This window comes from Canis lupus, chromosome 24, assembly GCF_048164855.1.
Source record: "Canis lupus baileyi chromosome 24, mCanLup2.hap1, whole genome shotgun sequence".
In the NCBI taxonomy this organism is placed as follows: Eukaryota; Metazoa; Chordata; class Mammalia; order Carnivora; family Canidae; genus Canis; species Canis lupus.
Window position 1 is genome coordinate 30508998 of NC_132861.1, and position 25090 is coordinate 30534087.

The 25090-nt window shown below is 39.5% G+C and overlaps 1 protein-coding gene across 2 annotated transcripts in view; it reads right to left on the reverse strand.

Annotated features, from left to right (window-relative positions):
• Positions 1 to 8884: 8884 nt before the first annotated feature.
• The window catches only part of EXTL3 (exostosin like glycosyltransferase 3), a 151609-nt gene continuing 135403 nt past the window's right edge, over positions 8885 to 25090 (reverse strand). For both annotated transcript variants that reach the window (XM_072796104.1, XM_072796106.1), the window contains exons 6-7: positions 21980 to 22108; positions 8885 to 12127 (exon numbers count right to left, since the gene is read on the reverse strand). In XM_072796104.1, coding sequence (XP_072652205.1) covers positions 11918 to 12127; positions 21980 to 22108 — 339 coding nt within the window. In that variant the 3' untranslated portion in view covers positions 8885 to 11917. The remainder of the gene's footprint in view (positions 12128 to 21979; positions 22109 to 25090) is intronic.

The following is a 25090-nucleotide window of genomic DNA, read 5'->3' on the forward strand; positions in this document are numbered from 1 at the left end:
GTATCTGTGCTCTGTTGAACCTCGAATGTACACATTGATTTAGTGTCTGGAAAAGTATTAAACTATACAGAACAGCATAAACTTAGAAAATATTATAATGGGGAACCTGGATGGCTCAGTCAGTTAAGCATCTGACTCTTGATGTCAGCTCAGGTCTTGATCTCATGGTCATGAGTTCAAGCCCTTTGTTGGGCTCCACACTGGATATGGAATCTACTTTTAAAAAAATACCATAGCAAATTTTAGTTTGGTGCGTGCAAGCATATAACCCAACATTATTTAGAAAACTCATATATTTTTCTTAAATTGTATGAAAATGTGCTTAACTTTATATGAGCCACATCTGTATAAAAAAAACACCCAACATGGGGGCATTTGGGTGGCTCACTCTGTTGGGCATCCAACTCTTGATTTCAGCACCTATCATGATCTCAGGACCCTGAGATTGAGCTCTTTGTTGGGCTCCAGTTCAGTACAGAGTTAGCTTGTCCCCTACCCTCCCCCTCTGCGCCTCTCCTGCATTCTCAAATAAATAAATCAATAAATAAAATTAAAAAAAAAAAAAAAAAAAAAAAACACCAACACAGATTGGTAACAGCAGCCTTAACCTTCTGGGGAAAGGTCCAGAACACACAGCTCAGGGTCTGCTAGTTAATCATTACCCACCACTGCCTTTCCCACAGATGGTCAGGATTCTCTGCGTTAAGCAGAGCATTAAACTTAGAAACAAGAGTGAAGAAGCCTCCAATGCTGTATGATGATACATTCCTTTGAGCCAGGCAAACTGGTGGACAGGAAAGGGAGATGCTTCTTTCCTCTGGCCCCAAGTCCAGTTTTTCTCCTGCCTCCAGAAACAAAGCTGAATGTTGGCTCATCATTTTATGCCACTGTGGGTAGGTTGGAAACATCTGATGTTCTCAAATTCACTGCAGTGAACCTATGGATAAACAACATTACTCTTCTTTGAACCCAGAATGAGGTTAGAAATAACCAACTACAATTCCAGAGGAAGTGGCAGCTAAAACCTAGACACAGGCAGTGTAGAACTCAGCCGAAAATGTCTAATCTTGCCAGAGGCTAGCTAGAGCCAACATCGATCATGAGACTAAAGATTAAATACCACAGTCTCTACTGCTGCTTAGTAGCGCATTATGGGTTTAGTCACATCATAAAAACATTATCTTCCTGTCTATAGATTCAATAAAATCTTTAGCAAGATTCCAATGACATTTTTCACAGAAATAGGAAAAAACAACCCTAAAATTTGTGTGGAACCACAAAAGATCCTGAATATTTAACCAAAGTAATCTTGAAAAAGAACAAAGATAGAAGCATCACAATTCCTGATGTCAAGCTTTATTACAAAGCTATAGTAATCAAGACAGTATCGTACTAGCATAAAAACAGACACATAAACCAATGGTGCAGACTTGAGAGCCCAGAAATAAACCCACACTTACACAGTCAACTAAGATTTGTCAAGGGAACCAAGAATACTCTTTGGGAAAAGGAGAGGTTTTTTTCAATAAATGGGAAACTCTATAACCACATGAAGAGGAATTAAATTGGACTGCTGTCTTACACCAAAAATTAACTTGAAAAAGATCAAAGCTTTAAATTTGAGACTCAAAACTACTAGAAGAAAACATAGGGAAAAAGCTCCTTGACACTGGCCTTGGCAATAATTTTTTGGATATGACCCCAAGCACAAGGAACAAAAACAAAAATCAACAAGTGAAACTACATCAAACTAGAAAATTCTGCACAGCAAAGGAAACCATCAACAAAATGAAAAGGGAGCCTACCAAATAGGAGAAAATATTTGTAAACCATCTATCTGACAAGGAGTTAATATCCAAAGTATATAAAAAAACTCATACAACTCAAAAGAAAAAAAAAATTTGACTTAAAAAAGGGCAAAGGACTTGAATAGACATTTTTCCAAAGAAGGCATACAGATAGCCAACAGGTACATGAAAAGGTGCTCAACATCACTAATTGTCAGGAAAATAAATGTTCAAAAACATGAGATACCACCTCACACCTGTTAGAATGTCTATCCTCAAAAAGACAAGAAATAACAAGTGTTGGCAAGGATGTGGAATAAAGGGAATCCTTGTGACCTGCTGGTAGGAATTGGTGCAGCTACTATGGAAAACAGTAGGAAGTACCTCAAAAAATTGAAAATACAACCACATGATCTGGCATTCCACTTCTAGGCATATAGCCCAAGGAAATGGAGCTGTTCTCTCAGATACCTGCAGCCCCCGTGTTCACTGCAGCAGTAGTCACAATAGCCAACACAGGGAAGCAGCCTAAGTGTCCATCGATGGAGAAATGGATAAAGAAGATGTGGGACATACAAACACAAAATGGGATATTATTCAACTATTTAAAAAAAAAAGGCCCACACAAGAAAGTTCTGCCTTTTACAAGATGGATGGACCTTAAGGGTGTTATGCTATGTGAAATAAATCCAAGAAAGACAAATACTGTACAGGCACACCTCGTGGTGTTGTGCTTTGCAGATACTGCATTTTTTACAAGCCACAGGTTCAAGACTTGAGTGGAGGAAGTGACTGCAGACGTGGGGGAAACAGCAAGAGAACTAGAATTAGGAGTGGAGCCTGGAGATGGGACTGGACTGATGCGATCTCATGATCAAACTTGAACAGGTGAGGAGCTGCTTCTATGCATGAGCGAAGAAATGGAGTCTTGAAAAGGAGTCTACTCCCAGTGAGGATGCTGGGAAGACTGTTCAAAGGACAACAGAGGATTTAGAATATTACAGAAACTCAGTTGATAAAGCAGCAGGAAGGTGTGAGAGGATGGACTCCAATTTTGAAAGAAATTCTGTGGGTAAAATGCAAGCAGCATGTGATGCTATAGAGGAGTCATGAAAGGAAGCATCAACTGATGTGGCAAACTTCACTGTTGTTTTATTTTGAGAAATTGCCACAGCCACCCCAGCCTTCGACACCCTCACCCTAATCCATCAGCAGCTGTCAGTGCCAAGACAAGACCCTCCACCAGCAGAAAGATTACAACTTGCTGAAAGCTCAGATGGTAGTCAGCATTTCTTATCAATGAAGTATTTTTAAATTAAGGTATGTATTTTTTAGACATACTGCTGTTGTAGACTTCATAGACTACACTATAAACATAACTTTGATAGGCACTGGGAAACCAAAAAACTAATTTGACTCTCTATTGCCACATTCACTTTATTGCAGTGGTCTGGAACCAAACCTGCAGTATCTCCAAGGTACTCCTGTCTGTTCTCACTCATATGTGGAATCTAAAAAATGCAAACTCAGAGAGTAGAATAGTGTTTGCCAGAGGCTGGGGGGTGGGGCAATGGGGCGATGTTGGTCCAAGGGTACAAACTTCAGCAAAAAGATGAGTAACTTCTGTGGCTCTAGGCCATGGGCAGCATGGTGACTATGTGATTAACAATACAGTAGCTTCTACTGTATTGAAAGTTAGAAGAGTGGATCACCACAAAAGTTATCATCATGAAAATGGTAATTATGTGAGGGGATGGAGCTGTCAACCAACCTTCTAGTGGTAATCGTTTCTCAAAAGGTACATGTATCAAACCATCACGCTGTACAGCTTAAACCTACACATTATCTAGGTCAATAATACCAGTAAAGCTAGTGAAACACATTATTTTACATGTATTAAACTGAAGCATTTTTGGAGTTACAGTACCACAGGTCTTCAAAAGTGTTTTGCCCACATCTTGTCATTAGGCACGCAGACTTGCTTCTCATTTCTCTTATGTTGTTATGTGAGACCACTGCAGGAAATGGAGGTGTGTAGCCTGTGCACAATAATTCTTGTGGTGGCAGGATTTATCCCTTACTCTTCGCTACGACAAACCACAGTAATAATTCCTAACTTTCCCGACGTCCAACTAGGAAATCAATCACAAATAAAAGTAACTTTATTTTGAATATACGAATTTTGAATTACTAAAAGCATTATCAACTAAAAGTTTGCTGACATGTTGGAGATTATCTAATTTTTAATCTAGTAACTAGTTGCAGTGTACACAGTATTTTTGACATTACAATAAAGTCTCTTCCAATCATCAGTAAGCCTTTCCAATCCTCAGTGAGCATGTATTAGGCACCTATTATAATCTGTGCATTGTGCTGTCTCTCTTGAATATAGCTCACAGAGTAACAGACAAAACATAAGTTTCTCCTAATTTCTCATAAATACGGAGGAACAAATTTCCAAGACTGCGTGTGAGTGTGTGTGTAAAATGGAATATTATCCAACCATAAAAAGGAAGTTCTGACAAATGCTACAACATGATGAATCTTGAAAACATGCTGAGTAAAGTAAACCAGACAAAAGACTCACTTTTGTATGATTTCATGTATATGAATGTCCAGAATGGACAGATTCATTGAGGCCACATAGAGGTGGTGAGGGGCTGAAGGGAGTGAGAGGTAGGGAGCTGTTGTTTAACAGCACAGACTTCCTGTGGGGAAGATAAGAAAGCCCCAGGACTTGCTGGTGGTGACGGTCACATACCATGAGTATACTTAATACCACTGAATCATGCAATTAAAAATAGGTTAAAAGGTCATTTTTAAGTTACATAAATTTTACCAGAATGAACATATTTTAATTCTAGGTTTTTTACAAGAAATTGACAAACTAACCCCAAAATTTATTTCTAGAACTACAAAGTAACTACAATAAAACCCAAAGCAATCTTGAGAACACTGAGCAAGTTGGAGAAACTTTAACTTCCTTGAAGGCTGAGGGGAAAGCTGGGGTAATACAGCTAACAACAAGGACTGGTAAGTCCATGGAAGACAGCAGAGAGCTCGGAAAGACAGCAGAGAGCTCGGAAATACCGACACATGGTGGCTACATTTTCAACAAAGACCTCAAAGTAATTCAATGGAGAAAATAAAGTCTGTAACAAATGGCGTTAGAATTCATAACAGAAAATAAGAAAGAGAACCTTGACCACTGCACTCCATGCCACCAAATTTATTTTGAGCTAGATTCTAGGCTGAAGTATAAAAGCTAACACTTCATATAAGGCTTTTAGTGGAAAACAATATCTTTAGAACTCGTGGCACGGCTTTCTTGAGTAACAGAAAGCAATATCTAGGAGAAAACTTATAAACAGACCACATCAAAATTAAAAGCTTCTGCTCATCAGAAGATATAAAGAAGATGGATAGGCAAGCCACAAACCGGGGGAAAATATGTGTAAAACATACATCTGATGATGGACCAGTATCAATAAAAAGATAAGACACCCAGATAATGGAATACTATTCAGCAATAAAAAGAAATGGGTGATCAAACCACAAAAAAGATGGAAGAAACCAACATTCACATTGCTGAGTGAGAGGGGCCCATGTGTGAAAGCTACATGCTGCACAATTTCAGTTATAGGACATTCTGGAAAAGGCAAAACAGTAAACAGATCAGTGGGTGCCAGGGGGCAGAAGGAAGGAGCAGCAGAAGCAAAGGATTTTGAAGACAGTGAAACTTCTGTAGAATATTAGAATAGTAGAGATAGGTCATCATACTTTTTTTTTTTTTTTAGGTCATCATACTCTTGCTGAAACCCACTGAATACACTGCACCAAGAATGAACCCTAACATAAGCTAGGACTTTAGTTAATATGTCAACACTGGTTTATCAACTGTAACAAATATACCCCACTAATGCAAGATGATAAGAGAGAGCAGAAACTCTACTTTTCCACTCAATTTTTCTGTAAACCTAAAAACACTCAAAAAACCAAAGTCTGTTAAAGATTTATTTTTTAAGCAATACAAAAAAAAAAAAAAGACAAACCAACTTTTTTTTTAATGGGGGCAAAAAGATTTGTCCAGATACTTCACAAAGGAAATACATATAAATGGTGTAAGCACGTAGAAAGGTGCTTAATGGAGACACCTGGATGACTTAGTCGGTTAAGCATCTGCCTTCAGCTCAGGTCATGATCTCAGGGTCCTGGGATCCAGCCTCATGTCGGGTTCCCTGCTCAGCAGGGGGTCTACTTCTCCCTCTGCCTTTGCCACTCGCCCTGCTTGTGCTTGCTTTCTCTCTCAAATAAATAAAATCTTTAAAAAAAAGAAAAGAAAAAGAAAGAAAAGCGAAAAGAAAAGAAAAGAAAAAAGAAAAAAAAGAAAAAGAAACAGGAAGGCAGGCACCTAATGTCCTCAGTCTTCAGGGAAATACACATGGAAATTACGATACCATTACTCACCCACCAGAATGGCTAAAGAGGCTGACAACAGCATAGATTGGTGAGGATGTATTTGGAATTCTCAACATTATTGGTTGTTGTACAAAATGGGTACAATCACTTTGGGAAAAAGTCCAGCAGCTTTTTGTATAAAACTAAATTTGTATATACTTACCTTATCTGTCACACAATTCCACTCCTGGGTATTTACCTGAGAGAAAACTGTAAATCCACAAAAAGACTTGCACTCAAATATTCATGGCAGTTTTATTCCTGATAGCCCAAAACTGGAAACAGCTCAAGGATGAATGCTGCTGTACAAGGGAGTATTCTTCCGCAATAAAAGGAACAAATTAGTAAAAAACATGACATTGGGTGGATCTCAAAAATATGCAAGTTTCTAGAAGCCTGGCACAAAAAGAGTAAAAATTTTATGACACCATTTATATGAAATTCTAGAATGGGGAAAACAAATCCAATGTGAAAAAAAATCAAATCCTTGGTTTTCTCTAGGAGGTAGATGTGGAAACTGACCAGGAACTGATACAGGAACTTTCTGGGTTTGACAGTAATGCTCTATATCTTTTTTTTTTTTTTTTTAAGATTTTATTTATTTATTTGAGAGAGGAGAGGGAGAGACAGCAAGAGTGGGGGGTGGGGAGCGGCAGAAGGAGAGGAAGAAGCAGGCTCCCCACTGAGGAGGGACCCTGGGATCATGACTCGAGCCAAAGGCAGCCGCTCAACAGACTGAGCCACCCAGGTGCCCCAGCAATGTTCTAGATCTTGATAGGGGATAGGGCTACACAGGTGGAAGCATTTGTCAAAACTCAAGAGAATGTACACTTAAGATTTGTGCATTTTGGTTTGTATATTTAGTATTTAAATTTTACATTAAACACATAGAAACTAATATTGACATTCAGTTAATGATGTGTGTGCTTATGTATTTGGAAGAAAGTGTATTAAGGTCACCAATTCACTTAGAAATGCACCAAAAATCGGATGGAAAAAGGATGAATAGAGAGACAGATAGATGGATAGAGGGATAGATACACAGAGACATACAAAGCAAGTATAGTAAATTGGTTGTTAGGTATATGGATTTATACTATAAATAAGATACTTATTTTTACATAATGAAATATTGGGACCAATAGTTTAAATAACTAGAATCTAAATAGTTTAAATCTTAACATGATAACCCTGCAGTTGTTGTCCTGTTAAGATTTAACATGACATGTTAAATGTTGGATGTTAAACATTTAACAGTATGTTGTTAAATGTTATGACCTGCAGTATGACCAGAATTTGTACTTTCACAAACATGGAGACAAATTGAGAAAGATAAAACCATTTGCTGAATTAAAACAAGAGTTTACTAACTGAAATTTTAAAACTTGAAAAACAAACCAAACCAAATCAAGAAACAGATGAAATTATGTAACAAACCAGACCGGCCCTATGGTCAGGCTTCCCGCCCTACTTTAATAATGTCTTTTGGAATCCATTCTGTGTCTTTAATTCTTGGTATGCTCTCATCTTCCTTTGTCAATGAAGATTAAAAAAAAAAAAAAAAAAAAAAGACTTCTCAGCCATCATGTGCCAGGCTTCCTTTACCTATCTGATAATACATTAGCTCTATTCCAAAAGCACTACTGATTCCTTTGGGACCCTCTTTGGATTTTTTGTCAAATCATTCATCAAAAAACCATTCAGCACTTACTCTGTGTTCTGTTCTCAGGAGGCTTACAGTGTGGAGTGGGACGCAGGGCTAGGAACCACTATTGTGCTCGGGATGAGCTGCTGAACAGGAGACAGGGCAGGGGCAAGCAGTGGTTTCTGAGACAGGAAGGCTTCCTGAAACCTGCCTTCCACTGAGTCTGGAACAATGAGCTGGTGTTAAGATACATGGAATGCAGAAAGAGCCACAGAGAAATTCTCAGTACGTCACCCCAGTAATCATTCATTTCTACTGTGCACCACACACCAGACTTCTTGCACTTATTATGTAAACTTCCACCCTCTCTTTGAGATTTAAACATACTACCTCCTCAGCACCATGCCACACACTTTTTTTAAATCACCATGAGGGCAGCCCCAGTGGCGCAGCGGTTTAGCGCCGCCTGCAGCCCAGGGTGTGATCCTGGAGACCCTGGGATTGAGTCCCACATCGGGCTCCCTGCGTGGAGCCTGCTTCTCCCTCTGCCTGTGTCTCTGTCTCTCTCTCTAGCTGTGTCTCAATGAATAAATAAATAAAATCTTTTAAAAAAATAAATAAATAAATCACCATGAAAAAAGGATGGAGGTATATAAATGGTACATAGCATCCTATAGTCTACTCACATCAGTTAAAGGACATTAGGGGGAAAAAAAAAAGAAAAGGACACCTAGATTCCTCTCTGGGTGATCAAATGACTAACCCCAGAAAAACAGGCCCAGGCAAGGCTGCCCATGTCCATGCATGTGTACAGAATCACGCAGGTTCAAGTGCACAGGCTGCTCCAGGACCAAAATCACACAGCCCACAGACATATGCTGGGAGGTGTCCCACCTGGCTGCACGATGGTGGTTCCCCGCAATCAGGCAGGCACCTCCTCTTGGATCACTCTTCTGTCCCTGCTGAAAAAAATCACAAAGGACCTCCACACTGCTTGAGTTAAAGTCTCCATTTATTTTTATTATTTTTATTATTTTTTTTTTACAAAAATCCAACATAAGACTATTGTGCTCATGAACTGGAAAAGGGGGTGGGATGGATGGACATGGCATGGACATCGGAGAGCTTCCCCCTGCAAAATATCCTCATTTCAAACCAGGAGCTCCCTAAGCACACATGCAGGCAGCTACTGAAGAGACTACTCCCCATCCACCCAGATAGGACCCCACCGACTGTGCGCCGGCCTCGGCATGAGGAGCCATCCACACCAGATGGAGAACTGCTGCCCGGGGCGCAGAAGCTCAGAACGACCTGATGAGCACCTCAGGGAGGCCCTCACTTGGGTGAACGCCCCTCTCAGTGAGGAGCAAACTGGCTAGCTGGGGACAAGGATGTCCTGGGCCCTGGGAGCAAAGACTAGGCAATGAGGTGTTACCTGCGGACAGCTGGGGAAACCCATGTGAATCTGCAGAGCTGTTTTTCATGTTCCATATCAGTCACAGTTATGTGGTATAGATGACATCTGTGTTTCCCAACAGGACAGATCGGCATCAAGGGCATTCGCAGCATGGAGCTGCGCCTCACCCTGATCCACCTTGCCAAACACAGCCGCTCTCCAGGAGCACCTAACCAAGCAACTGTAAAAGGTCTGATTGCCCAGCCCCTTGCTACTGAGAGTGTCCCTGAGGAACATGGCCAGTGTCCGCCAGAGCCTGCTGTTGGGAGTCCTCAGGTTACTGTCCTGTTAGGTCCAAATACTGCATATGCTTTGTTTGAGGCTCTGATGTTGTAACCCTTTCTGCAGTAGACTTTGATGTCACCCATCATCTCAGACCACTCGGCTACTCCTGCATCTACCAATGGCATTCAGGGACCCAACAACTCAGCTCCACTATCGGGGGTCCCAACACAGACTGCTCTTTTCTCTCACCAGGTCCCACTGAAAGTCAGTTTATGAGTTTCTCACATTAAAATAAACAAGATAAAAATAGCAGCCACATATATAGCTCAAAACACCACACTCTTTGGCTCCCCGGAGGGAAGAAGGCTACCGCTAAAAAGAATAAAGTCAGGAGTCTAGGAAAGGGTAGTTAGAAAGTTAGGATGCAGGGAGTCTGGACTCCTTTGCTGGGCTGCTGAGAAGCAGAATTGGATTTCCTGGGTAGCTGCCTCTGTAGGAGAGTGACAAGAAAATGCCAGTGGGAACCTCTGGAGGACACAGGTCCTAGGAGCAGCCCCGGTCTTATCTGCCCATTAAGGAGAGGTCCCTTCAGTCCAGCTGGCCCTCGAACCGGTCAGAGTCTGGCTTCAAAATGATACTTGAAGAGCCCCGCTGGTAAAGACAGGTCAGAGGAAAATGTGCCCCCAAGAAATAGAAGCACAGGGTGTCAAGGTCTGGGGAAGACGGAACTGGCTTAAGGCATGTACATGACCAGGACAGACCTGAGCTTTTGTCCAGCTGCGGGAAACCACCTGTATTCAACTTCACTGCAAGAAAGTGGGGTCCAGGAGAATGGTAGAAGTCATGGGCTAAACCCCTGCCAGATGCCACTAACACCCTCTTCAGTTCCCCTACTGCCTCCACCACCAAAATAAAAATAAAAATAAAAATAGCTTATTTTCCATTTCAGCCAGGGAACAGAAATGTAAACCCAGAGTGGAAAGTGGTAACATGGGTATGAACGCCTGTAACATCTCAGGCTGGACTGGAGCTCAACATAACAAATTGTATCTTCCTACCGTGCTGGCACACACCAAATTTCGAGGGGTCCTGGAACCAACCTGGCATTAGAGGATCTAAAAACTACAGGTAACACGGGGTACAGGTCCAGACAAAGGAGAAGGGAAGGTGAATTTCACCAAGGTATTTATCCCAAGGCAGGTGCCTTGCTCTAAGACTTCCCGGCCAGCCGGGTAGGGGTCCTCAAAGGGTGCTTGCTCCTTCTACGCCAGAGATTAGGCCAACCTGCAAAGCACTTCAGATCACAGCCAAAAGTGCAGGCTGCCAGTTCTCTTCTCTTACACAAGAGAGAACTTTCAGGAAAGCCTGAAGCCAAAGTACAACATGTGTTTTAAAAGGAGGACCAAACAAAAAAGCCACCTGGGAGCACTGTCTTCAGGTCTTGCTCCTTCCTCATTCTTCTCTTTCAAATGGGAGAGAATGGGAGCGCTGGGACAGGTTCTGGGACAGCACGAACTAGTGATGAATCCTCAAAAACACTGAATCCAGCACGGGGAAGCCCCCTTCTTCCCAAAAGTGCAGGTCCTCCTCATGGACTCAAGCAACAGGAGGATGCGAGTTCCAGATCGCTAGGTGGCAGCAGATGGAGGAAGGAACAAACCAACAGGGCTTCTCTCGTCCAGGGCCCCAGAGGAGGGCCAAGCCGGGCTTTTTTTGTTTCTGCACACAGATGCCCTGGGGAATACGGAGATGATCTTTAAGGATGCGCCAGATATCATAAGGCCAGGATCCATCTCCACCAATGTACAGAACATCAGAAGACTTGGTGGGTCCCTCACTTTGTAAAACAGGCAGAAATTTCAAACTCCCCCCAAATATATATATTTATACGTATATGTATATGTATGTGAGAGTGTGTGTGCATATATGTACATATATGTATATGTATATATACACACACATCTATAAATAAGCCTCAAATGGCAAATCTGAAACTTTCTCCTTTTAAATAATAATAATAGTTGTTACTGAATTTAAAAACCACAAACCAGCTGTCCTGGGCTTATGAACTGCGTGAGTGACTCTCTGGAGTCCCCATGGTCCTCAGTGTAAGCTATCAGTGCCCTGTATAGGGAACCCCTGTGTCCTCTGACCAGGGTTCCAGGCCCAGTGTGGCCGACTTTAAGAGAAAGAAGGCTATTTCCTTTCCATTCTTTCCGCTGCCTCTCCCCATAAAGGGTTTGGGCCACCCACCCAGCGGATGTCCCTGAGGTCCTTCAATGTCTAGGAACCTTAGGAGCCATCTCCCCAACTCTGCTCATCCTCTCCCCAAAACTTGCAATGCCCCTAGATGAACTTGAAGCACTTGGTCTTGTCGTGGGGCAGGCGGGTCTTGAAGAGCACAGAGTCCACCCTGAATTGAGTGTACAGTAGGGGCATATAGCCATACACCTTGACAAAAAAGTTGATACATTTGTGCCGCTCGTGAAAGTGGGAATCATCGTGTGACAGGGCCTGAGGGCATCCCGGGCATCGGAAAGTCCAACGAGAGGTCACCTGGGAATAGAGAAGAGAGAGCGCAGTGAGAATGGCAGCTACCAGGATGGATGGAAATCCTGCAGCCTAACCAATCCAATGCTTCCATTTTCCTGGTGAACGCACTGACCCCAGGTGGCCACGTTCACCAGAGAACCAAAGCCTTGGCTCCCTTCCCCCACGTACATAGCCATATTGTTGGAAAGGGTGCTCTTTCCGAATAACCTAACCTGTAGAGAGCAAAACGTTTAGTATTACTTGTCTCAGTAGCTCAACCTCTAGTATTTACCTGGGTTGCACAGCAAGATGTACATATAAAGTTGTTCATTTCATCAATGTTTTTCACAGCAAAATACTGGAAAAGTACCCATAAAAAGGGACTAGTTAAATAAGTTAAATAATTATGAAATACTACACATCCACTAAAAAATATATTTAGAAAAATTTTATCTGAAGACATGGGAAAGTGGTTGTATTATAGCCATAGTAGTTTTGATGACACTGATGAAATTTCAAGCAATTAGAAGAGTAAAAGAGTAATATCACAGCTTCACTATCAGCAATGTGACAGACCAAATAACATAAAAACTCCCTTAGCACAGAATACCTGAGAATGCAGGACGAACTATATAAATTATCTCTTTAAATGTAACTATATAAATTATCTCTTTAAATGTATGGCCAAGCTTGTAATGAAAGAAAGGAAATGAAATTTAAGGACGGAAATTAAATCATCAAAGGCCAAAATAATGAAAAGCCTGAATCCAATGAGATAGCCAGGAACTTTGGTTTTTAAAAGGCTTGGGAGGCAAGAGCCACAAAACATTACTGCAGATTTTTTTAAAACACCAGGACCCAATTAATGGAAGGCTGCACAGATTGGAGGCAGCTCCATAGAAAGCAGTCTTTTTCCCCATCTTAGCTCTAAGCGAAAGAGGAAACATCACCTCCAAGAATGTAGAACCACACACTGGCCCTCACCCACATGAGGCTAGAGTTTATGTTACCTGTGTGTCCTGAAAAGCACCAAGATGCTAATTTAGCTTAAACAGGTCTCAAGTAGGTATTGACTGAGGGTATATGGCAGATGCAAATGCAAATCCTCTCAGGTATAAACTCAGGCCTCCTAGAAATGCCATAACTAAAATCCCAAAGACTATGATTTCACAATCAAAAGTCACAAAAAAGGGAATGAGCCACATGAGGGAGACTCTATAGAAATAAATAACAGAATCAGACCCCAAAGGCCTGCAGTATCGCAGGATTATCAGATGTGACTAGCACAGTAGGGTATACATGCACTGAAATTTTGAAAGATTACTTAAAGTGTGATAGAGAAAGAAGGGACTCGAAAAGAACCAAACAGAACAGGAATGAAAGGCATACTGAATGGATGGGTGTGAAGAAAATTAGTGATGAAAAGTATACTTAAAATTATTACCCACAATAGAAAATATTGACCAAAAGCTTTAAAAAATATGAAAGCAAGATTGAGAGATATGGAGACAAGATACTGTATGATTCCATTTAGATGAAGTTCAAAAAGAGGCAAAACTGATCCTTCAAGAGAAAAAAGACATGGACTCGCTGCCATTCTGCTGGCTGAGCTCTGCGGCCTGCTCTGAGCTGCGCCTCCCACCTACAGGAACCCAGCTTCACCTGGGCCCACCCTGCCCCGCCCCGCCCCGCCGCCAGTGACAATGGTGTGCAAGTGGGATTACTGAACATGGAGAAAGACGCTCAACCTCTGTAATAACCAGGCAAATGTAAAATTAAAAAATGGGATACAGTTTATACCCACCAAACAGGCAAAAATGGAAGTGTGACAGTACCAAACGTTAGTAAAGGTGTGTCAAAAAGGCAACTGTTATACAGTGCTGGTGTGTGTACACATTGGTATGTCTATTTTGAAGAAAGTTTGGTATTAACAAGTATAATTGAAGGTACATGTATCCCATGACCTAGCAAGAGAGGAATGGATAGAGGGAGGGAAGGTGATACAAGACATCTACGCTATTTATAATGTTTAAATTTTTATTTTTTTTTTGAAGATTTTTATGTAAAAATGAAAGAATGAAACTCATGAAAGACACACAGAGAGGCAGAGACATAGGCAGAGGGAGAAGCAGGCTCCCAAGGGGAAGTCTGATGGGGGACTTGATCCCAGGACCCTGAGACCACTCCCTGAGCTGAAGGCAGATGCTCAACCACTGAACCACCCAGGTGCCTATTTTTATTTTATTTTTTTAAGTAGGCTCCACACCCAGCTTGGAACACAATGAGGGGCTTGAACTCATGACAATAAGATCAAGAGTTGGATGCTTAACAGACTGAGCCACCCAGGTAACTCAGTTTCTTTTAAAAAACTAGGAAAATATATCATCTGAAATAGGGTAAAATGTCAATATTTGGCAAAACTGCTGGGTATGCATGTTTGTTATAGTCTTCCCTTTTTTTTTAATATTCTTCCCTTTTAAAAAACATTTCACTCATATGTTATAGATCAGTAGTAGCAAATGTTTCATATATAAGTACTTCATATTTGTATAGACATATATAATTCTTTAAGTATGTACCTGTCTTTCATGTAAAAAAAAGGAAGTCTAACATTTTCAGTACCCATAATCCCATCATCTCATCCTGCATCTTCCTTCCATAGAAACTGCTATCTTGAATTTTGTTTTAAAAATTCCCTTCCCCTCCCCCCTTTAAAAAAGTGGTTTTAAGATACCACCTCACACCAGTGAAAATTAACAAGGCAGGAAACAACAAATGTTGGAAAGGATGCGGAGAAAAGGGAACCCTCATACACTGTTGGTGGGAATGTGAACTGGTGCAGCCACTCTGGAAAACTGTGTGGAGGTTCCTCAAAGAGTTAAAAATAGACCTGCCCTACGACCAGCAATTGCACTGTTGGGGATTTACCCCAAAGATACAAATGCAATGAAACGCCGGGACACCTGCACCCCGATGTTTATAGCAGCAATGGCCACGATAGCCAAACTGTGGAAGGAGCCTCGGTGTCCAACGAAAGATGAATGGATAAAGAAGATGTGGTTTATGTAGACAATGGAATATTACTCAGCTATTAGAAATGACAAATACCCACCATTTGCTTCAACGTGGATGGAACTGGAGGGTATTATGCTGAGTGAAGTAAGTCAGTCGGAGAAGGACAAACATTATATGTTCTCATTCATTTGGGGAATATAAATAATAGTGAAAGGGAATATAAGGGAAGGGAGAAGAAATGTGTGGGAAATATCAGAAAGGGAGACAGAACGTAAAGACTGCTAACTCTGGGAAACGAACTAGGGGTGGTAGAAGGGGAGGAGGGCGGGGGGTGAGAGTGAATGGGTGACGGGCACTGGGGGTTATTCTGTATGTTATAAATTGAACACCAATAAAAAATAAATTAAAAAAAAATAAAAAAATAAAAAAATAAAAAAAAGTGGTTTTACCACATGTGTATTTATCCAAATGATTGGCATTTTTTTAGACTTTATGTAAGTGAAATCAAACCATAAGCATTCTTCTACAGTTAGCTTTTTAAAAACTCACTATATGTGAGCTTAGTCGTCAACTGATATTTGCAGCTACAGTTCATTAATTTTCTCTACCCCAATGTCTTAAAAATGCCCCCTTCCATAACTTTTCCAAGTTTTAGGTTTTGCCCTTTTGTATGTAAATCATAATCACTCTGGAAGTGAGTCTGCATATGGTGTAAGATAGGAACCCAATTTCATTTTTTCCTAACAATTTGCATTACACACAGAGTTCACACTCATACCTCAGTGGTCTGCAGTGCTGGTTCTGTACATCCATATATACTTTTATTTCTATCTATCTGCTCTTTCTCTTATTTGGAAATTCTTTACTCTGAGTATTAATTCTTTGTCATTTATAGGCTTTGTAAATACCCCAGTGTGTGGCTTGTTTTTTCTTTTTTCTTTTTTTTTTTTTTTAATTTTTATTTATTTATGATAGTCACACAGGGAGAGAGAGAGAGGCAGAGACATAGGCAGAGGGAGAAGCAGGCTCCATGCACCGGGAGCCCGATGTGGGACTCGATCCCGGGTCTCCAGGATCGCGCCCTGGGCCAAAGGCAGGCGCCAAACCGCTGCGCCACCCAGGGATCCCCCGGCTTGTTTTTTCATATACTGAATTTTGTTGAACAAAGTTTTTCATTTTAATGTATTCAAACCAATCTTTTCCTCTATATTTTGTACTTTCTACTTCTTAAAATTCCTTAATTTCTTTTTCATACAGATAACCAATTATCCCAGCACACATCTGTAAATGGCATCTTTATCATATGTTGAGTTTCCCTATATGCACAGATCTGTGTCTGGACTCCACTTTGTGCTACTGGTTTGCCTGCCAATCCCTGTGCCAATATCGCATTTTCTGAGTTCTAACAAGGCAAGTACACATCTTCCTCACTAGTGCCTTGGCTATTCTTTTGCCTTTCCTTTGCTTTACGAATTTGAGAAGTCTGTCAAGTTCCACACCAAACCAAATTAAACCAAATAAGACATCCTAATAGGATTTTGATTAGAGTTACCTTGAAATTTTAGATTTGGGGAGAACTGCTATCCTGATGATACAAGCTCCTCATCGCGAAAACAGACATGGTCTCTATTTCCATTTGTTTAGTGGATCACCTCACTTTATATCGATTTGAATGGGAATCTTCTAAAGCTTCATCATTAAGTATTATGTTTGCTATAATGTTCATGTTTTTAATAAAGTCTAGAAATTTCAAAATTGCCTGTCGCTTATCCTCTCTATTCTTCCTTTCTTGGTTCTGTGTTGGACCTTCTTATATCCTCCATGTCTCTTAACCTCTTTCTTATTTTCTATCTCTGCATGTCTCTGAAATTCTTTCTTTTTTTTTTTTTTTTTAATTTTTTTATTTATTTATGATAGTCACACACAGAGAGAGAGAGAGGCAGAGACACAGGCAGAGGGAGAAGCAGGCTCCATGCACCGGGAGCCTGACGTGGGATTCGATCCTGGGTCTCCAGGATCGCGCCCTGGGCCAAAGGCAGGCGCCAAACCGCTGCGCCACCCAGGGATCCCTCTGAAATTCTTTCTGAGAAACTTTTTATATTTTTCTCCTAGCTGATTAACTTTCTCTTCAGCTAAGTCTGATCTTTCTATCCCACTCACAGAAATTTTCATTTTAGTAATTCTAATTTTCATTTCCTTAGTTCTAGTTAGGTTTTTCAAATCCACTTGGTCTTTTTTCTTAGCAATTTGTAGCTTTTTGTGTTTTCAATTCCTTAGTTTTTATCTTTAGTCATTTAAAACCTACTTAATTATAGTCTGGCCAATTGGTTTGATTATTTGGGATTCTTGGAGAGCTAACCTGTTTGTCAAATCTGTTAACTTTGCTCAAGGTCACTTGTTCCTTCATGTGGCTAGTACTTTCGGATTTCAAGCTCATCGGCAGTGAGGCTTTACCTGTGGGTGTTCTGTGTGCCTGAGGTGAGGAATGTCTCTTAATAGGCAGGTTTTGGTCTTATTCTGTCAAATAGTCAAAAGATATCAATGGCTAGGTTTAATTTTCATACAGCATGAGTCTCCAAACCTATGAAAGCTCAGATTATTTAAAATTCTCAATCTATTCTTTTTCCCCATTTTAACCTCCAAAATACAGGTTAAAATCAACAAGTTGCCTGCCATCTTCCTGGGACAACAGGTAGGAGATCTCAGTTCCAGTTTTTTGCCTTTAATAGGCCCAAAGCTTCTTCACCCTTTTTCATATGAGTGATAAAACACAAGCCTCTAGAAGATAAGCTATCAGCATCCCTCCCAAGGAAGCACCAGTGACACCCTACATTTGCCACTCTAATTTTTAGTTCTCTCTTCCTTTCTGGCAATTCTCTTACTTCACAAGCCCAACTATACACTGAAAAAAAAAGTTTGCTATGTGAACACTAAAAACATGGTATTTTTTAGGTTGCCTAGTCCACAATATTGCCAGAACCAGAAAATTTACTGTTAACTTTAAAAGCAGACTACAAAAAAAAGTACATGTTTAAAAAAAAAAAATAAAGAAGCTACCACCAGACATGGAACCAGAGAACCCAAAAGAAACATGCCAAAAGGCCTGAGTAATTTCTATATCTTTCTGAATATATCTGTCATTTCCCAAATAATTAAAAATTATTATTACTATTATAAATTGAGGGAAAAAATCAAGACTGAATGGCCCATCCCATAATTTTTAACTAAACAGTAAACATCACATATAGCCTATAACAGCCGTCACAACCCGAGTCTCCAGAGGTGAAAAAGTGGTGAGCACCGGTCAGTGCTCCAAGGGCAGCTCACCACACAGCCAGAAGTCTGAGGGAGACAGGACTTTAACAGTACTGGGCTCTGTGAAGGAACCCACCAGTCTTCCCACTTCTCCGTCTCACTCCCACCAGGGCTCCCTACTTCTCCAGTTCCCACAGGACTCTTGTGGTTTAGAGGGAGCAATGAGTTACCACTCTTCCCACCACCCTCCCTGTCAAGAATGTGTCAAGAGAAGAATATTATCAAACTGTGTCTATGTATGGGATTCTACTTGGTTCTACACCTAAAAATCTTTCTCCTCATCCCAGATGCCAGCATCCAACCACAGGGGAAAAGTCCATAACCCTGCAAATTATTTCATCTGACACAAAAAGATATTTATACTGCTTTCACTAAAGCAGTGTTTTCTTTTTTTTTTTTTTTTTAAGATTTTATTTATTTATTCATGAGAGACACAGAGAGAGAGAGTGTATGCCAGGCACATAAGTAATACTATGAAAGATATTTACTCAAAAACAAAAATCACAAGTGCCCTCAGAATTCTAAAAAATTGAGTTCTGTCTTTGAGTCAGTGATCAGATTTGACCAGAATATAATAATTTCATACTTAGTGCACAGAAAGTGCAGTTCTAGGTCATCATTGTAGGTTTAGACAAGTGAAAGCTCTTCTGGTAGGGACTGAGGCCTGGTAAAGACTTTGCAACAGTTAATACTTGAGAATCTCTTTGTCGGTTCAAACTAATAGTATCTACGACTATGATTTGTCAGTATTTATATTATAGATTTATACCTGATGTCCTTAGGGTTAATAAGCTAATGATTAAGATCTTATTGCCATTATTGTTAAAAGGCATATTATTTAATTTTATAAAATAATTTTACCTTCATGTATATCAGTGCCATGAGTTAATAATAATTGGGTGGATATTTTATTCTTCTTATATTTTGAGGGTAAGTTATAGATTAAGTAACCACCAGCCTATGCTAATGATACTCAAATCATATCTTTATTTTTATTTTTTTTAAAGACTTTATTTATTCATAGAGACGCAGAGAGAGAGGGAGGCAGAGACACAGGGAGAGGGAGAAGCAGGCACCATGCAGGGAGCCTGACATGGGACTCGATCCAGGGTTTCCAGGATCACGCCCTGGGCTGCAGGCAGCGTAAACCACTGCGCCACCGGGGCTGCCCTCAAATCATATCTTTAGTGGTAGTAGAGTAGTAAACAGAGGACCTTGGGTGCATGCAACAGAGAGAGAGAGAGAGAAAGGCAATCTGGGGGCCTTATGCATCCATTTATACCTAATCAAACCTTTTCCTAAGTATAGTCCAGCATTAACTCCCGATTACTCCATAGTTTTTCCTATTCCTGGGCCTTCTGCTAAAGCCTCACAAAAGAAAAATAAGTAGCAAAATAATGCATGAACTTTTTTTAAACTGTGGATAATAATTGTTACAATTATTTATATAGAAGTGTAATAATGTGTTTCCCAGGTTCAGGGATAGATGTTAAAATAAATAAATATAAAACGAAAATATTTGTTCTCATTTTACATGATGTTAAATGAAAAGCACACTTCGTTACAAACTTTAAGGTAGGGAGATAGTGGTCTTAGAAAGAAATTAATGATCAATGCAATTTTCTTTTATTTTTTTCTTATGTGGCCAGGGATTAAACTTCATCCAAGATGTATGCTTCTATTTATACTTCCCTAGTAGATCTGAAGACATTATCCATGAAAATGTAAAGTAATCTGAGTGATTAGGTCCCTAATAATATCACCAGTCACCTGAAGCATTCACAGACATGATGATTTTTTCATCCTTATTAAAGCGTGTTTGTCTACCATATTATTAGGCCAAACTGTCTCTTCAGTGTAGAGAGTGGGACAGAAATAATTTGCACGTTATCCATGATCCTTACCAAATGAAACTTGACAAATGAGTATTCTCTGTGAATTTTCTCAACCTTATGGGAATATAAGCAGCATTTGATTCAAGAGTAAGATGACTTTTTTAAATCAAAAGCTCAGTAGAGGCGCCTGGATGGCTCAGTCGGTTAAATATCTGCCTCTTGATTTGAGCTCAGGTCTTCATCTTAAAGTGGTGAGTTCAAGCCTTGCACTGGACCCCATGCTGAGTGTGGAGCTTACTTAAAAAAAAAAAAATCAAAAGCTCAATAAATTAAGAATGTCTTCAAATTCTGAGTCCAGTTATATACTTGATAATATAGAATCAGTTTGAACTAAATATTTTAACTAATTTTACTTAACTTTAATAGTGCCAGATATTTATACTATTTTATGTTGTAAAATAGTCATTCTTTTTTTTTTTTGCTATAAATACTTCAGATTTTTACTATCCTTTTCCTTGTTATGACTGAGAAGATATGACTCATGTGATGAGCAGTGTTCTTTCAAAAATGTTAATATCTTCACAAAATTGACTAGAGAACAGGGAGTTAATTTCTTATTGGTTTGAATAATGTTATCTTTCAAGAAGGAGAAAGATCTAGACTATAAATAGGCTTCATTCAGAATAAAGGATTTCAAAAAGGCATTTAGAAGATGGGTGGCTTAGGTAATAAAGAGGGAGGAAGCATAAGTAAACATCTTAATTCTCTGGTAAAAGAGGTTCTCAACATCTATTAAAGGATTTTCCTATTACTGTGCATGACACTAATACTTCTCATAGACTAAATTACCTGGAATGTTCCCATATAAAATATAATCCATTATATTGGCTAAGTAAATGTTTAAACTTCATTTTATAAGATAGCTCCTGTATCATCCTTCTTAATTTCCTTTCTTTGTATGTTTTATTATGTAATATAGTTTTTTATAACATATATATACAAAAATATATAAATGTATTTTATAAATACATTGGTGTTGCAGTTTCAAAATTTTTTTACTGATGGGTCACATGATTAGAAAACACTGCTTTAGGGCAGCCCCAGTGGCAGGCAGCACCAGTGGCTCAGCAGTTTAGCGCCATCTTCAGCCTAGGACCTGATCCTGGAGACCCGGGTTCAAGTCCCACGTTGGGCTCCTTGCGTGGAGTCCGCTTCTCCCTCTGCCTGTGTCTCTGCCTCTCTCTCTCTCTCTCTCTCTCTCTCTCTCTGTGTGTGTCTCTCATGAATAAATAAAATCTTTAAAAAAAATAAAGTACTAATGAACATAAATAATACTTTAAGATGTAGCAACAAAAGTAATATGATATGAAAATATCTATGAGTTCTACTGGTGACAAATCACAGTTACTGCAAATACTCTTAGGAACTGACACATGTTTCCTAACTGATGGGAATGCTAAATCCCAGTTAGGATATTAACAAAAATTAAAGATAGAACATTTTTCCCATCGATGTTCCAAACCCCCTGAGTTCTGTCCATTTATGCCTTAGTAGTGAAGAGTCCATATATTAACAACTCAAAGAAAAATTAACCCAAAGACAATTACAGATGAGGACTCTGAGGTAGGGTGAGCTTCAATCCACACTACTGCAACATAAGTGAATTAAATATACATGCACCCCCCAATCCAATAAGTACTGGGACCCTCACCTTGATGGGGGGTTTCCGAGTGATGTGGGAGACAAGGAAGTTCATGGCAATGTCCTCACAGTTGATGTATTCATCCACCATATCTCGGATAGCTTGGGGCATCACGTAAGAATACAGGTAGGCATAATACTGTTGGGAGTAGAAAAAGAATCACATAGTCTGTTAGAGGCCAAAATTCTTTGGCTTTCAGCCAAAATATACATGAATCTAGGGGCTGTTGGGAAGCATAGGGGGGGTGGGGAGGAGGTTGGGTGTGACAATCACCAATGGAATCACTACTCCCTTTATTTAGGAAGTTGGGGCCAGGAATGCTATCCTATAAGGCAGATCTTCTGCAATAAAGAATCCTCCCATCCAAATTGCCATTATCACCCGCTTTTGAGGTCCTTCGTACCTCAGTGATTTTACAATAATATAATGATTTATCAAATTAGGTCGGACAGTGGTTTAGTTGAACAGCATTCTATCTGTGACAATGGCAATAAGAGATGAATAAGGGGGAAAACTGGTTATAGAGCCATAAAACATCCAATCCCTCAGTTCTTCCACTTATGGATTCTAGAATCTGATCACTTCTTAATCATTGCCACTGGCTACTCCCTGCTCCAAGCCACCATCATCTCTTGCCTGGATTATTCATATAGTTTCTTAAACAGTTTCCCTGCTCCGATATTTTCTCTCCTCCTGTCCATTCTATGCACAGCTGAGTGATCATATTCAAACATAAGTCCAATTGAATATGTCACTACAAACCCCTCAATAGCTTTTCATCTCACCCAGAATAAAGGCCTATGTTCTTAAAATGTCCTGAAAAGCCCACAAAATGGTATGCTAAAGCTGGCTCACACCTGTCAATGAATGTCAACTGATAAATTTTCAGGAATTTTATGAGACTGCTTAGGAATTTCATAAGGTTTTATGAAAAATAGCCATTATTAAAAATATAATTATATAAACTTAAAATTAAACAAGTTATATTGATAACCAATGAATACCTAAAGTACACCATTTCTTAGCTTCATTTTACTATTGTTTATTACATTTTACTATTATCTTGAGGTTATTTATGTCTATCATCTATACGGTGAAAATACTACAGAACTTCCCCATCCTTTCCCTACTACAAGTTCAGTGACTCCTGTCTATAACTTGAAATCAACCATGGTAAGAATATTTATGCCACAGAAATGGACAAATGCTATAAACAAGGCACATACTAACTATGATGTGTTGTAATGCTGCTGATGATGAATGATTAGGTGAGGTGCCCAATAAAACTGATTTATATATATTTTATTACCTTAAATAGTTAGAATCTATGTAGTGAAATAACGATCAGAAAATCTTTGTACCACACAGTGGTTTGCTGGTTATCTTGTGGCAAAGAACTTAAAAGATGGTGAACTTAAAAGATGAATTATATTTTTCTTTTATAAAAAGACAGACAGGGGATCCCTGGGTGGCGCAGCGGTTTAGCGCCTGCCTTTGGCCCAGGGCGCGATCCTGGAGACCCGGGATCGAATCCCACGTCGGGCTCCCGGTGCATGGAGCCTGCTTCTCCCTCTGCCTGTCTCTGCCTCTCTCTCTCTCTCTCTCTCTCTCTCAATGTGTGTGTGACTATCATAAATAAAAAAAAAAAAAAAAAAAAAAAAATTAAAAAAAAAAGACAGACAATTGCAATTTGTTGATCCCTTAAATGTCCAGTGCTGTCATTAGTATGGTAATGAGAATATATTTACTGAACACAATCCATATACTCAACAAGGGAAAGTACACATAACAAGAAGAATTGCCTTTTTTATAAAAATGGAGAAAGCATCATGAAAAAAAATATTTAGAAGTATTTCCACCATCATGTGATTATGATTGATGCCATAAATCAATAAACACCTTCATATTGATACATTTTAAATCATATAAAAACTTTGTAAGCTGTTTTAAAATATTTTAAATGAAGTTTCAATGGATTTAAAACCTACTCTAAGAAAAAGTAACACTTTCTCATTAGTTTGCTGAAAAAAAATTAAATGGCAATAAAGAAGATGATAATTCTCGTCCAATTTGAACACATTCAGTGGATGAGCATCATGACTTAATAAGCACAGCAATACAGAAACAGTGACTAAAATCAATTATCCAAAATGTGTTTAATTTAGAAATAGAGCCCTGACTTACCATAACAGTGTCAAATCAGAATTAAAAATAATATACCTGAAACTAATATAACACTGTATGTTAACTAACTGTAATTAAAACAAGATGTTGGGACACCTGGGTGGCTCAGTGTTTGAGAGCGTCTGTCTTTGGCCAGAGCATGATCTCGGGTCCTGGGATTGAGTCCTGCATCGGGCTTCCCCCTGGAGAGCCTGCTTCTCCCTCTGCCTATGTCTGTCTCTGTGTCTCTCATGAATAAATAAATAAAATCTTTAGAAAAAAAACAAAACAAAACAAAACAAAACTGAAATGTTAGGGGCATTCGAGTGGCTCAATCAGTTAAATGTCTGACTCTTGGTTTCAGCTCCGGCTGTGGTCTCAGAGTCATGAGATCAAGACCCACATTAGGCTCCCTGATGGGTGGGAAGTCTACCTGGGGTTCTCTCTCTCCCTCACCCTGTGTTCCTCCTCCTCTGCACTCTCTCCCTCTCTCTCAAATAAATAAATCTTTTTTAAAAACGCTTTAAATAAATAAAGCATATTCAATCATATTGCTTTCACTAAAATTTAAGAATTCAGTGAGAATACTTTGAAACTTTATTTCAGGAGATTCCTGGATGGCTCAGCTGTTTAGCACCTGCCTTCAGCCCAGGGCATGATCCTGGAGTCCTGGGATCAAGTCCCACATCAGGCTTCCTGCATGGAGCCTGCTTCTCCCTCTGCCTGTGTCTCTGCCTCTCTCTCTCTCTCTGTCTCTCTCTCCCTCTGTCTCTCATGAATAAATAAAATCTTCAAAAAAAAAAAAAAAAGGAACTTTATTTCACCTTTATCTCAACATTATAAAAATTTCCATAAGTACAGTAGTACATATATAAATTTAATTTATAAATAAGTATACACATCTGTGTGGTACACATTTAAAATTTTTTATTGATAGGTATTTATAATAAAAAAAAA